Genomic DNA, 14,181 nt, shown 5'->3' with positions numbered 1-14,181 from the left:
GGCCATCTCTGTGTCCCAGCTGGTCCTGCCGGGTCACTTTGCCTGCCAGGGGAGGTTTTGGTGCCCTTCTCCTCAGTAACCGTGTCCTTGCCCTGTCTCTGCCCAGCACGGGTCTGTTCGGACGCCGCCACCTGCGCTCCAGCCCCAGCCCCATCGTCCTGAGGCAGCAGGAGGAAGAGGCCAAGGCCAGGGAAGCCGCCAACACCGTGGACATCACGCAGGTCATGAGCAAGCTGGATCGCAGGAACCAGCTGCAGAAGGAAGCTCCTCCCAAGTAGGCTCTGAGCCCCGCAGGGAAAAGACAAGGCGAGGCCGGGCTGAGCTTCGCCTCCCCTTCCTGAAGGTGTCAGTGCTGCTTTAGCTTTCCCGGGCCGGCTCTGGGCCCTGCCAGCTCCCGCACGTTGCCATGGCTGCTGGAGAGCAGATGTCCCTGCCCGGGCAGTGCCGGGCTGTGTGCCAGGCTCGGGGGCAGCACCCTGCACACGCAGGAGGGGAGGTGCCCCCACAGCCCCGGGAGGCTGCAGAGCCCGGCTGCCCGTGCCTGCTGCTCCAGGGCAGGGCAGAGCTGTGCCCCAGTGGGCTCAGACCAGCCTGCCTTGGCCCTAAGGGGATGAGCCTGCGGGGAGCAGGGCGAGGTGACCCAGCCCAGAGAGTCCCTGCTCCTCCATCCCATGGGGGGCTCTGCGCCCTCCCAGGGAACCCCCTGAGAGGAGCCCCCACACCCCCACTCCAAGAGTCCTGCACCACAGGCACAGGAGCTGCTTGTGGGAGCAGCAGCAGGAGCATTTCTGAAGGTTTAGCTGCCCTTCTGAATTTGAATGACACTCCCACATCCCCTGGCACGCTGGAGATGATCAGCTCTGCTCTGCTCTCCCTGTGACTCCTGTGCTGTGAGCTGGGTGTGCAGGTGCAGAGAGCTGCCCCTTGCCAGAGCCAAGAGAGGTTTTATCCAGTCCTTCCCACCTCTTGTCTTGTCTTTTTCCTGCTCTTCTATTTTCTGTTGTTAAAAATCCAACAGGAGGTAGCTGCAGTTGGCTTGTAGCCCACTGGCTTGTAGCCCAGAGGCAAGGGAGAACAGGTAGAGGTGTTGAGAGCAGATTTCAACTTTAGGTAGTATTTTCTTTTTCTTTTGCTCTAAAGCTTTTTCTTGCTTTAGAATAAGGCAAGCTGAAATACCACATTAGTGCTAAAGAGCTCAGGGATAAAGATTGCAGGCCTTGCTGGAAAAGCCCAGCATGCCTGGACCAGGCCAATGGTTACCAGAAGTGTGAGGATTCCTGCAAAGCCCAGTAAAGGGAATTGAAGGGACTGAAAAGCTTCCTTGTTTGTTAAAATTTTGGGGAAGGAAAGGAAGTGGGTGGAAGCACTGAGGTTTGGGATGCTGCCTCTCTCCAGTTCACATTGTTCATCCCTTTTTAATAGTGGTGGGATTTTACAGAAAATGGGAGATCGTAGAATCCCAGAGTGGTTTGGATTGGAAGAGATGTTAAAGCTCATCTCATTCCACCCCCTGCCATGGACAGGGACACCTTCCACTGTCCCAGAGTGCTCAGAGCCACATCCAGCCTGGCCTTGGGCACTGCCAGGGATGGAGCAGCTTCAGGAGAGAGCTGGCAGGGAACGGGAGCCCTTGGATAGTGGGGTGCATGCAGGCCCTGGGGTCCTTGCAGGGCAACTCCCTGTGAACAGGGGACAGTCATGATGGCAGTGTGTCCCCAGCAGTGACTCTGGCCCTCCCCATGGCAGGATCAGGGCTGGACACTGATTTGGAGTCACTCCTCCACTGAGCCAGGGAGGTTGTCCTGCCCTTCCTTACCCCATCACTGATAAACCTCAGAGGATTTCAAACTGAGTCACCCCAGACCTTCCCTCTGATGTTGCTCTCACTCCTGCTGGAAGCATGGGCACATTCTGCACTGCTGGGCAGGGGAGCAGGCTCAGGCTGCCTTTTTTCAAATTTAAACCCCAAGGCTTTGTTACATCAGGTGCTGAGCACCCTCAGCCTGTTTGGACATCAGAGCACTGGAAAACTCTCCAGAACCTGGCAGGGGTCCCAAAGGCACTGGGCTGTGCCGAGCTCTGGAATCTCTGCAGAGTTTGTGTAACATGGAGCACTGAGCATGTTGGGATTGCCAGTATGTAGGAACATGTGGAAGATCAAGTCAGGGTATAAATAATAAATAACAAATCTGTGTGTTCCCGTCAGTCCCTCTGATTCTACTTCTATTTTGTCTGCTGCTTTGCTTGTTATGTTCTCTGGATCCATTCCTTTCTCTGATTCTTTATCATCTCTGCTTGGCATCGCTGCTCCCCTGCCATGGGTCGTGCTGCATGCTCGGGAGTCACTGAGCTTGTGGAACTCCAGTTACACCAGGAACCAGTTTGGAACACCAATTACTGTGTGGAACACCAGTTATTGCTTGTAGAACACCAGTTACTGCATGTAGAACACCAGTTTTTGCATGTGGAACAAGCAGCCATCCTTCACACCCAGGCAGGAGCTGTCTTTGCCCTGCCACAGGCTGATGGAGCTGTCACAGCTCAGCCTTCTGCTCCTCATCCTCTGCTGCTCAGTCCCTGAAGAGGAAAGTTGCTTGGTACATGCTGAACTTCACTTTGTGCCAGCCTCAGAGAAATTGTTTGTTTCCATGTGTTGTTTAATTTTTTTGGCCATGGCTTCCATGCATTCATCTGTCTAATAAAAATAAATGTAGAAAACAGAAAAAGAGCCGAGTCCATCCTTCTCTGTGGTGTCTCAGTGTGTTCATCCTTCTGTGTGCCATCTCTGCATGTGTGTGTGCATGTCCTGTGTGTGCCCCTGCTCTCAGCTCCTCTCCCTGGACACTTGAGCTGCATTTCATTTTGCTGGGACTAAGTCCTTGGGAAATGGGAGGGGACGTGGCATGCAGCATGTGCTGTCCTTGTCCTGTCCAGTCTGTGCTTGGGCTTGTCCTGAGGGCTGGCTGAGCTGGGTTGGAGCCTGCCCAGCCCCAGTCAGGGACACTGGGGCTCCAGCAGGAGATGGCATTGGCACTATGAGGGTTGGGGCCCTGCTGGTGCCATGGGTGTGACATGGTTGTGCTGTCCATAACCAAGATCACATTCCTGGCATGACAGCCTCCTCCTGCCTGCAGCTAATGGTGGTGAGGAATGGCACAGGCTGGTGTCTCCTCCAGCATCCTGGCAGGTGTGGGGCTGATCTGTCAGCATCTGCTGGGGCTGTGGTGGCAGCAGTGACCCCGCAGGCAAGGTGTGACAGCAGGCAAGGTGTGACAGCCCCGTGCTCGGGCAGGGGGAAGGCAGGGAAGGGGACAGAGCTGCAGGACAGGGGGTCACAGGCACAGACACGGCTGGAGTGGCTGGAGCCGCCTCCCAGCTGAGCCCTTCTCTCCTGGCAGCACCAAAGGAGGAGCGGGATTCTCCTCGTGAAGGAGAAGCCTGGGATTCTCCTCATGAAGAAGCCTGGGGAGCCCCGGGTGTCACCCCCAGAGCTGACCGAGCCTCTCTCCTTTTCCTCCCCACAGCCAGCCCACCTCGCCTCCTGCTCCCCCGGCCCGGCTGCCCACGCCGGCCCCGGCACCCCGGCATCGCCCCCGGCCGTGCCTCCCGTGTCCCCGCTGCCCCGGGACCCCGCCTGTCCCTGTCCCGTGGACCGGGCCCTGGGCAGCGCCGCGGGCACCCGGCCGGACCCGCGGGCAGCCGGCCCCGGCCCCTTCGCCTCCGGCGGCCGGAGATCCCACCTGGCCGCCCGGGCCTGGGCCCGGTTCCTGCGGAGGGGCTGCCGCAGCTCGGGCGGGCTGGGCTCGCTGCCGGCCCGGGGCCCGGCCGTGCCCCACGGCAAGGTGCAGCCGCTGGGCGGGCGGGAGCGGCGGCTGCGGCCCGACAGCAGGACGGTCAGCAGGTGAGCGGCGCACGGACACACGGACACGCACCCGGACAGGGCTCGGCTCGGCTGGGGATTAGCCAGAGGGAGAGGTCCCTGTCTGGGAGTCACCTTTGCCACGCTTGCCCCAAACCCCAGGCCCTTCCCTGTCTCCATTCCTGCAGTTTTCCCATGGGAGCCGGCGAGGAGCCCATGCTGGCAGTGCCTCTGCTATTATCACACCTCCTGTTCAGGATGCAAAACCCCAGGTTTTACTTCTAATCCCTGAATTTGGAAAACCTCCGTGTTCTTGAGCACCGACTCAGGTTTGGTTTAGTGATTTCAAGTCAGAGGAGAACCAGAAGTGACAAGGGAGGGGAAATCTTGAGCGAGAGTCGCTAAGTGTTTGTCGTTCCAGGGCAGAGATGGGGAATTTTTGCCTGGCAAGGTCGTCCCTGCAGGAACCAAACCCTGGCCATGTCCCTCCCCAGGAGCAGCATGTCCCTGATCCCATTTAACCTGCCTCTGCTGCTGGCCGAGTGGATGAGTCCACATTATAAATTCCAAAGCACAAACCTGAGGGCTGCTGCTCTACCTGGCTCCAGAGCTCTGTCACAGGGCGGCCTTGCAGCTTCAAAGCAGCGCCAGCGCACATTCCCCTCGTCCTCCCTCTCCGTGGGCTCGAGCCCGGCAGTTTTGCTGTGGGATTTGGGGCTGGAATGGTGGAAATCTCAAAGCCAAGCTCGCTTGCTGCCTCAGAGCACATCAAAAAACACTGTGTGTGTGTGTGTATGTGTATGTGTGTGTGTGTGATGAGTTTGTGTTTTTCCAATGCAGCTTCTTCCAAGTCAGACCGGCCGCGCCTCCAGAGAGCCCAGCCTGCCCCGGGGGCTCCGGGCAGGGAGAGGAGAGGCAGCCCCGGGCTCGGAAGGACTCTGCAAAGGAGCTGATCTGCCCCTGGGAGACCCCCACAGGACAGGGGAGAGCAGGGTAACCCCAACACGGACACTCCTGCCCGGCCTGAGACTGCAGTGATGGCCATGCATGGCTCAGCACACGTTGGAGAGGTGTATTGGAGCCATCCTCCAGCAGCAGGGACACCCAGACCACCACAGCTCTGGATAACAGCCCCTGGTGTGCCCAGCTGTTTGTGCCAAGCCTCTCTGGACTGGTTTTCTTTCCTGTCTTTGGTGTGTTCAGTTCTGCTCATGACAAACTGGTCGATAAAGGAGCCTGGTTTCATGCCTTGGAGCAGATGGAGGACGTGTGGGTGATGTCCTGGGAATCGGGCTCTTATCAGAGTTTCTGCCTTGGCCATGAGGTGTCAGCACACTGAACACAGCACAGCTGGAGCAGGGCTGGAGGGGGCTGGCCGGGCAGGACTCAGGCTTCAGTGCCAAAACAGGGGCGTGTTTGTGTCCCCAGCCTGGGCCCACCTCCTGTTAATTACAATTTTTTAATTTGAAAGCGTGCTGATTAAGAGGCTGGGGAAAACGGAGTGCCCCTCATGAGATGCTGAGTGGCAAAACATCATTCCTTCATCCAAACCAAACGTGATCCCAGAGGCACCAAGGAGTGCAGAGCCCTCCTGCATTAGCTCCAGCTCCCCAGTGCATGGGTTTGAAACCATGGCTGGACCTGGGAACACCTGGGGAGATCCAAACCAAATCCCTGCTGGTGTTTTGGGCCTCTCCAAGCTGGGATTGATGTGTTGCCACAGGCAGTGCTGATATTGAGTGTTGGATTGTTGCCTTTCTCGTGTCAGTGTTTGAAGGTGGTTGTTTTATTCCCTGGATGAGTTTCCTCAGTGTGTGTGTGCTGTGGGTCCCTGTTCTGTACCTTGGCCATGACCTGTGACTTCTGATGTTGCTGTTTTGTACTTTCTGATTATAAATGGAGTTTTTCCTGTGTGGCCGATGTGGTTCCACATGCTCAGTCCTGCTGTGGGATTTAAATCTGTCCTCACACACACTCAGTGCTCCCTGTTTCCCCCAGGTCTGGGCTGACACTTCCCATCACAGGGCGATTTGGGAAAATCAGAAGGCTGCTTCTGTCTCCAAAGAGCCTTTCCAGGCTGCTGGCCCTCATTGCCATGGTGCTCCTCTTGTACAAACACACATTGGCTCTCGATGGCTTTGCTCTGTCAGAGGGACCTGGTCCTGCTCCGCTGCCACTGACAGGGACATCTCTTATTGATGAGAGACAAATCTGGGGTCTCCTGCAAGTTTTGGTGTGAGTATTGTTACTCAGCCACTCCTGGCAGGATGCTGGTGATGTGTAATCCAGGAAACACAACAGGAAGACATTGTGATTTGCTAGACAAAATAATATTATATTTAATATTATGAACATATGATAAGAGCCATTCTTCTGTAAATACTTCTCTCATTGGTTTTGGGATTCTCTTGGGCACCTCCTTGCCTTTGAATACTCCTCATGCTCATCTTCCACACCAGAGGAAAGAGCTCAGATGCAAATCTGCTGCTCTGTCAGGGCTGGGACACCCAGTGCAGCCAGGTACACACCTATCCCAGAGGCCAGCACTGGCACTTCCCAACATTTATCCCTTCAGGGCACTGATTTTTATTCCCCAGTATCTCCTAAATATCTTTTCCCTCAATCAATATCCTTCAACCAGATCCCTTTTCCCTGGGGGCACAGGGCGTCTCAAGCCCGTGCCTGGCGCTCCAGTTGGAAATGCAGGTTGGAAATGACAGCTCCAGAGGCCCCCGCTGCCCCCGTGCTGTGACATCTGAGGCTGTGTCCCCTGCTGGAGGCCTGGCGTGCCGGAGCTGGGAGCGCTTTCAGCTCTGGCACTTCAAACCCCTCGCTGTGCAGGAGCCCACTTATCGCTGCCTGGAGTCACCTGGAGGAATTAGCTCTCTGCAGCAACTTAGACATCCAAGGTATTCCTGTAATGCGAGGGATGTGGAAGGTTAATGACTGGAAAAAGTGATCGCTCCCTGTGGGCAGTTTCTCAGAAAGCTCCCCGCTGCTTGGCTGCCGGAAGAAAGGAGATTCCAGCAGCAGCAGTGAGGGAGCCTCGTGTCCCCTGCAGAGGCTCCTCTCTCCAGCCTCCCTTGGCTGCACAGACCCTCCCACTCTGTCTCGGTGCTGGAGGAGCTCCCACACCCCAGGTGCTGCTGGATGGGCTGCAGTGGTCCAGCTTTGGGTATCCCCAGAGCGAAGGTGGAAGGAGATTCTCACCTGAGTGGTTCTCCCAAGTGTGGAGGTCCCACACCCGCTGTGGGGTGGGCTCCTCCAGCATCCCTCGCTCAGGCTGATCCGCAGCTGCTGGGATGGATTTGTTGTTTGGAGCAGCTTCTGGGGCTCCCCTGCACCTCCACGAGAGCCCTTCCCAGGCTGCCTCAGCACCAGCCTCAAGGGGACACTGTTGGGACAGGATGGGAGCGAGTCCCACGCTGTGAGCCTCATCCTTCTCTGCAGAGATGGGGCTGCCAGCTTTGGGAGTCACAGCCCGTGCTGGGGAGGAGAGCTGTGTGTGGGAGCATGGCCAGCTCGGAGAACCTGGCTAAAATCTCCAGGTTATGGATCTGTTCTCCAGGCATCTCTTCAAGCCTGACATTTCCCTCTCCTCTCCAGCTGGGCCAAAGTGCCGAAAACACCGAGGGGCTGTTTCTTCCCCGGGCTCTGGGACCGTGCATTGCTGGAGCCTCATTAATTTAAAAATGGAACAAAGAATGCTCAGCATCCAGCAGGATCAGGCCTCGGGAGCAGGAAGTACCAGCTGGCCCGGGAGAGGGCTGGTTCCCATGGGATTCCCAGTGTGGTTTTGGCAGGCGGCGTGGTTGGGATGGTTCTTCAAGCAGGCTCTTCCTGCCTGGAATGCCAGGCCTGGGAGAACAGCTGACTCAGAGCGTGACAGCTCCTCACAGCATCCCCTCCTGAAAGGAGCTGTCAGGGAGGGTTCCTGACACCGCCGCCTCTACATTTTGTGCGGGTGGCTTGAAAGCCGAGCTGTAAGCCGAGCCCACGTCATGGTGCTCTTGGAAACGCCTGCCGTGGGTGGAATTCACCCCTGAGCAGCGCCTGGCAGCCCACCCTGCTCCCAGAATAGGATGCCAGCACAGCCCAAGTGCTTCGTGCTGCATCCACCCCAACATCTGAGAATCTGAGCTGTGATAAACACACAGTGACAGAAGCACCGTGACTTGGCTCTTTGGAGTGCAAAGCCAGTCATGGAATAATTTTCCCCTTGCCACGAGGGATATGTTTTATGCATTTTGCAATGCACCTGGCCCAGAAGCAGAGGTGAGCACCTCACAGGATCCCTTTCAGGTCGAGGGTTCCCAGATCTGTTCTGCACCACACTAAAGAGGAAAAGATAAGCTCTTGCAAGTCAGTTTATTTTTTAAAATTCATGTTGCCATAGCAGCTCAGCACACTGTCTCAAGTCCTCCTTCTTGCAAAACTTTGATCACCATGAAAACAGAATTATGTTGTTCCCCAACACATTCTAAACATAAATATGTTGAAGTTCTCATAGTTCATGCCTCAACACCTCTGCAAAGACCTCTTTTATTTCATGCTCACAAAGAATTTCTCTGGCCAGAGGTCAGTGTTTTAAATCTTGCTTTAAAGGCATCTCCTCAGCACCTCTGTGGTCCTGCTGCTCATGTTCCCAGCCAAGGTTCTGGTTCCAGTGGTTTCTAACACACCACAGCACTGAGCCCAGCCACCAGCTGCTGTCCCCAAGATTGCAGGGATACCCTTCTCGCTTGGCTCTGCTCCAGCCTCTCCCTGAAGTACCAAAAGAGCACAAATCCCACTGAAACACCCGCTCAGTTGTTGTTATCCAGGGGAAGCACTGAGCTGTGTTGTCCTCGCTCCCCTCCAGCCCCATCGTGCTGGGTTCCCTCTGTCCCAGGGAAGGAGTCTGTCACCTCCTTTGGGATGGGGTGAATCAGCTGTGGGAATGGTTTATTTCTGGCTGTAGGGGATGAGCTCCAGCCCGGACAAGAGTTCTCTGTGTGGGTAGGGTTTGGTGACAGCTCTGGGTGGGATCACCTGACACCAGGGGCTTTAGTGAGAGTTCCTGCATCCAGCATCAGGTGCAGGCAGTGCTGCAGCCCCAGGGCTGAGCTCTGGCTCTCTGCGAGCTCTGCTTTCAGCCTCAGGAGTCCTGGAACCACGGAATGCTGTGGGTTGGGAGGGACCTCAAAGCCCAATCAATCCCACAGTGACACCTTCCGCTGTCCCAGGGTGCTCCAACCTGGCCTTGGGCACTTCCAGGGATGGGGCAGCCACAGCTCCTCTGGGAAATCTGTGCCAGGGCCTGCCCACCCTCACAGGGAAGGACATTTTCCCAATATCCATCTAACCCTGCCCTCTGGCAGTGGGAAGCCATTCCCCTTTGTCCGGTTACCACTTGCTCTTGTAAATAGTGTCCCTCCACCTTTCTTGTCAGGTGTCCCATTTTCCATAGCAATACTGGAAAAAACCAAAAACGAAAAAAAAAAAGGAAATTAGGCTAAATACAGACAAATTTGGAATAAGAGCTTACACAGTCATTTGATTAAACAGCACATCACCCTGAGCCCCCCTTCTGCTGTTGTTGTTCCCATTAATCCAGCTCCTCACACAGAGAAGAACCTCCCAGACCAGGACTGGGAAAGGTCACTGGAATTTTTATTAATACTCACAGCCAGACTTCTCCCAGTCAGCTTTTTTGCTCCCCCCCCAAGTAACTGAAGGGAAAAGAAAAAAAAAAAAAAGAGGAGGAAGAGGAAGAAAAAATTGGGGTAAAAGTTGAAGAACACTTTAATTTATAAGAAAAAGAGCTAAATAATTGATGTAGTCATGGTGCCAAAGGTAATTTCTGCTGCTCCCTCTATCTCACAAAGACATTTAGCATTGATTGAGATCAAAGTATCAAAAACCCCTGCTGCTGAGCTGAAAGGCAAAACTTTCGGCTGCCTTTCTCCGCTCTAATAATATCGTCTTTATGTAGTTAATAAACTGCACACTTCAGTCAAACTATATCATTACAGAAGACTTAGGGAGCTAATAATTTAAAAGCAAAGAATTGCCTCTGTTCTTTGCTTTGAACTAAACAACATTCTGTTGAATGAGGGGGACATCAAAGCTTTGTTACTATTACCAATGTGGCTGGAGCATAGGGCCGCACAGAGTGTGTACTTCAGTCATCAAGAGAAAAAAAAAAGATTAAAGATATTGGCTTATCAACCCACAGGCAGAACCAGGTGTTTTCTTTTCTGCTGTGCAAGCATCAGGTGGTTTGCTTATCAATGAGTTTTCTTGTTAAATAGATGTACATGACTTAGGCTGATCCCGCCGATCCCGTGGCCCTTTTCTTTCCTGAGCCACCTTTGAAAAAGTTGGGCTGTGGGGATGTTTGTTTGCAGGAGAACGCTTTAATTGGGCCTTTTGTCCAGGGCCAGCTCCTGCTCTGTCACTCCCTGTTGTGCCAGGCCCCTCCCTGCTCCCGCCTTCCCCCTGGCATGAGGGGCAGCCTCGTCCTCTGGGGCTGCACCAGGGTGGGATGGGGTTGGAGATTTACAAAAATTATTCACGGGAAGGGTTGTAAAGCATGGAACAGCCTGGAACCCAAGGTCCCAGTGACCACCCTGGGAGGTGGAGTCACCACAGAGTCACTGATGGAGTCACCACCCCTGGAAGGGCTCAGAAACCAGGTGGATGTGGCACCTGGGTTAGTGGTGGTCGTGGTTGGACTCGATGATCCTGAATTTGTGATTCCACGGTTCACCCCCTGCCTGCCCTCCCATGCCCACCAGCTCAGCTCCTGCCAGGGCAGGGCTGTGTCCTGGGCACCCAGGAGGAGCCTCTGGCACAGCTGGGGCTGAGGAAGGCACATCCTGCTCCTTTCCCTCTGCGTGGGGGGACAGGGAGAGCCTGTTCTTCTCCTCCTGCTTCTTCTTCTCCTCCTCTTCTTCCTCTCTTCTTCTTTTCCTGCTTCTTCTCCTCTCACCCAGCAGGCGTTGGCCTGGGGAGCTCTGGCACTGCCAGGAGTGTGTGTCCATGGAGGGTTTGAGTGTGGAGATCCCCAGCTCCTTGGTGGCTGTGTGAATTCCAGTGATGGTCCCAGATCATTCTTTGCCAGAGGATTTTTTTCTCCAAGTATGGCCCATCCTTATCAATCCCACCGAAACACAGACCTAACCCTAACCCTTTCCTGGGACATTGGGCAGGGGTAAGATCAGTAAACCCAGTCCAAGGAACCTTCAGGAGCTCATCCCTTCCCTGCATGGCCACATCTGCCCATGAGTGCCTGGATCTGACTCCAGGTTGGAATTTCTGTGTTTTTTGGCTGGCAACAGTTGAATGTGGGGCTGTGGTGTCAGAAACCAGGTCAGCCACGAGATCAGGGGGCCTCTAAGCCCCCCAGCTCTGGTGCCCCAGGCTGGATGGATCCCTGGATGCTCCAGGCAATGTGGTGTGGGCTCTATTATGGGATACTTGCACTTCTTAAATGCCGCTTTTCATTTGCATCAAAAACTCTCCTTGGTTCTTGGCAGTCTGGGTCTCATCCCCTATTAAAGACTGGAATTTAAAAAAGCAGAAAATAATGGGTTATTTCAAAGTAACAATTCGAGTGCTTTTTGAAACGCTGTCCTTATTCAAAACCACTTAAATTTATACATATTTCTAAGTCGTTATTATCCTCAGAGGCTGAACCAATTTGGGTCTTGATTTCTCCAAGTGTTCTCCTGGATTTCTGTGTCAGAAAATTGAGCTGCCACGTGAGCAGATTGGACGTTAACCACAGGTAACAAATTGTTCCCTGGGAATAATTGCTGAATTGTTCTTTAAAATACTTTGCAAAGCCTTTTACTATGAGGAGAAAAATTGTAGCAAAAGGACGTTGGGAAAGGGATAATCTGATTTTATCCTGTTCAGGTGCCTGAGCATGCTTGTAGACATGTGCACATGTGTGCTTTTGTGGGCTCTGCTCTTTTCTCTGTGGAATTGGCCTTGCCCTGCCTTCAGAGTGGCATTTTAGACCTGCTGGCGTGCTCTCTTTGCCTTTTTTTGGGCAAGATTAGATTATTGCAATAATGTGATAATGTGACCAGGGAGGAGTTGTCCATCACAGACACCAAATGCAGGTTGTGTGTGTTGTTTGAGGACAGAAATAATCCAGTGGGGAGGTGGGAAAAGCTCCTGTACCCTCTCTGGCCCTGTGGCTCACATGCAGGCATGGAGCCACATCTCTCAGGACTCACAGAAATGTTGTTCTCCTCTGCTGGGGAGGCTTTGAGCTGCCCCGAGCTCATCAGACTGATGCCAGCCTGGACTGTGCCACACCTGAACCAACCCCATTGTTCCTCAATCCAAGGGGGACTCTGGTGTCCTTTGCTTGACTTATTTGGGCTTCCACTATCACAGAATCATCACACTGGGAGGAGACCTTCAGGATCATCCAGTCCCACCATCACCCAGCACCTGAGCCATAACCCCAAGTGCACCCAGATGCCTCTTGAGCATGGTCAATGGTCCATGACATGACATGGACCATGTTGACATGAGTCCATGGTGACTCCACCACCTCCCTGGGCAGCTCATCCCAATGCCTGACCACTGATGGGCTCTGTTGGACACAACACACCAAGATCATCCAGTCCCACCATCACTCATCACCAAAACCATAACCCCAAGTGCACCCAGTTTCCTCTTGAGCTGTTGTTGTTCCCATTAATCCACCTCCTCACACAGAGAAGATCTTCCCAGACAAGGACTGGGAAAGGTCTGTGGAATGTTTATTAATACTCACAGCCAGACTTCTCCCAGTCCGCTTTCCCCCACTTCCATGGTGGCTCCACCACCTCCCTGAGCCTGATATCCTATACCCGATCACTGACAGGCTCTGTTGGACACAACACCCAAGATTTCTGTGAATTCTGTGAATTCTGTGAATTCTGTGAACTTGCATCCAGAAATCAGCTCGAGGTGTGTTGTATCGAATACAATTTTCAGGGCAAAGTGCTTAAAGCAAACCCACAGCACAGTGTCTGCCTGGCTGTCCATCTGTCTGTCTGTCTGTCTCTCTCCAGACAAACTCATCCTCGGAGTGGCTGTTTCTGCAGGATTTCTTCACAACAGTGCAGAGAGTGGGCAGAGAGGTTCTGGCTGGACAGAGCTGCAGAGCTGGAGGCTCTGGAGCCAACCTTTGCGAGATGTGGCAGCACAAAGATAACAAAGCGCCTCCGATGGAGTGCAAGGCACAGGGAAGCTGTCTTTAGCCTTTACCAAAACCACTGTCAGTCCTTTGCCTTTGCAGGCACAGCTCTAGCGAAGCTAATTGGGTTAGTGCCTTGCAGGGGGCTCTCAGTGTCTGCAGGAGGTGGGCTGCTGCAAACACCTTCCCCTTCAAGGCACACAGCGTCGCCTTTTTCACACCACAGCTCTCTCCCTGGCTTCTGTTCTCCAAAAGCAAAAGTCCCAGGCTGTTCTTCAGTATCAGCCATTACAGTGTTTCAGCTCTTTCCTCCCAGCCATTTTCAAATGTTCAACTTAAAAGGAAAGTGTTTCATTTTAGGCCAAATCCCCCCTTCCTCTCCCTTTTCCCTCTCTTCTCCTTCGTCCCCCCCCCCTCCCCTTTTCTCTGGAAGAAGAACAAAGTCATTCAAATCAGGAAGCTGAGGAACTCCATGTATACTTTCCACTGGGACCTCAATCCCTACTGGTTTGGCATGATTTGATTGAAGTGTAATTTAATCCTTCATCATTTGTCATAATGTCATTTATATATAAAAACAACACTGCATCCAAACTTCAGATCAGCACCAAGGAGCTCTCCAGGAGGGATGGGAAGGGGCTGAGGAGCTGCGCTGATGGAGAGGGGGGTGAGGAGCTGCCAGGCAGTGTCCCCCTCTCTGGGCAGGCACCACGATGGAGCATGGCATAGTTAAGGTCAGAGGAGAAGGGTTTGGACTGCCAGGAAGGTTGTGAGCATTTCTGTGTGACAGGGGTCAGGCTGGCTGGCTGAAATACCTGGGCACAGGTGAGCAACCTGGCTGTCAGTATGGCTGGGCTCTGGCTGGGTTTGCTCTGGAAAGTGCAGTGATGGTGGTGTCACTGCCCTCTGCCACCAGCCGTGAGCCTGCACGCCTCAAACCTCTGCTTGTGCTGCAAGGGGAAAACAGCCAGGAGCCCTTCATGGTGGGAAATTCCTTCCCAGCCTTGCTCTGCCAGCAGGTGCAGTTTCCTCCATCCCCTCCTCTTCAGAGTGACTCTGCATTGTTGCCGTTCACCTCCAGGGGCTGGGGTTGGAGTTTTTGTCACTGAGCCCCCCTCACGGATCCTGTCAGCGAGGAGCA

General features: G+C 54.0%; 1 protein-coding gene across 2 annotated transcripts in view; it reads left to right on the top strand.

Moving 5' to 3' along the window:
* Positions 1-1,028, top strand: part of RGS9 (regulator of G protein signaling 9) — a 30,653-nt gene extending 29,625 nt beyond the window's left edge. The window contains exon 17 of one of the 2 annotated variants that reach the window (XR_010030439.1): positions 107-139. Coding sequence is in view for 1 of the 2 variants with exons in the window: in XM_063175585.1 (XP_063031655.1) it covers positions 107-278 (172 nt within the window). In the remaining variant the exon portion in view is untranslated. Of the gene's footprint in view, positions 1-106 lie in introns of both variants that reach the window. The other variant, XM_063175585.1, reaches the window with a different exon arrangement.
* The last annotated feature ends 13,153 nt before the right edge of the window (positions 1,029-14,181 follow it).

Source organism: Melospiza melodia, chromosome 24 (assembly GCF_035770615.1).
Source record: "Melospiza melodia melodia isolate bMelMel2 chromosome 24, bMelMel2.pri, whole genome shotgun sequence".
NCBI lineage: Eukaryota > Metazoa > Chordata > Aves > Passeriformes > Passerellidae > Melospiza > Melospiza melodia.
This window is presented reverse-complemented; position numbering and strand designations above follow the sequence as displayed.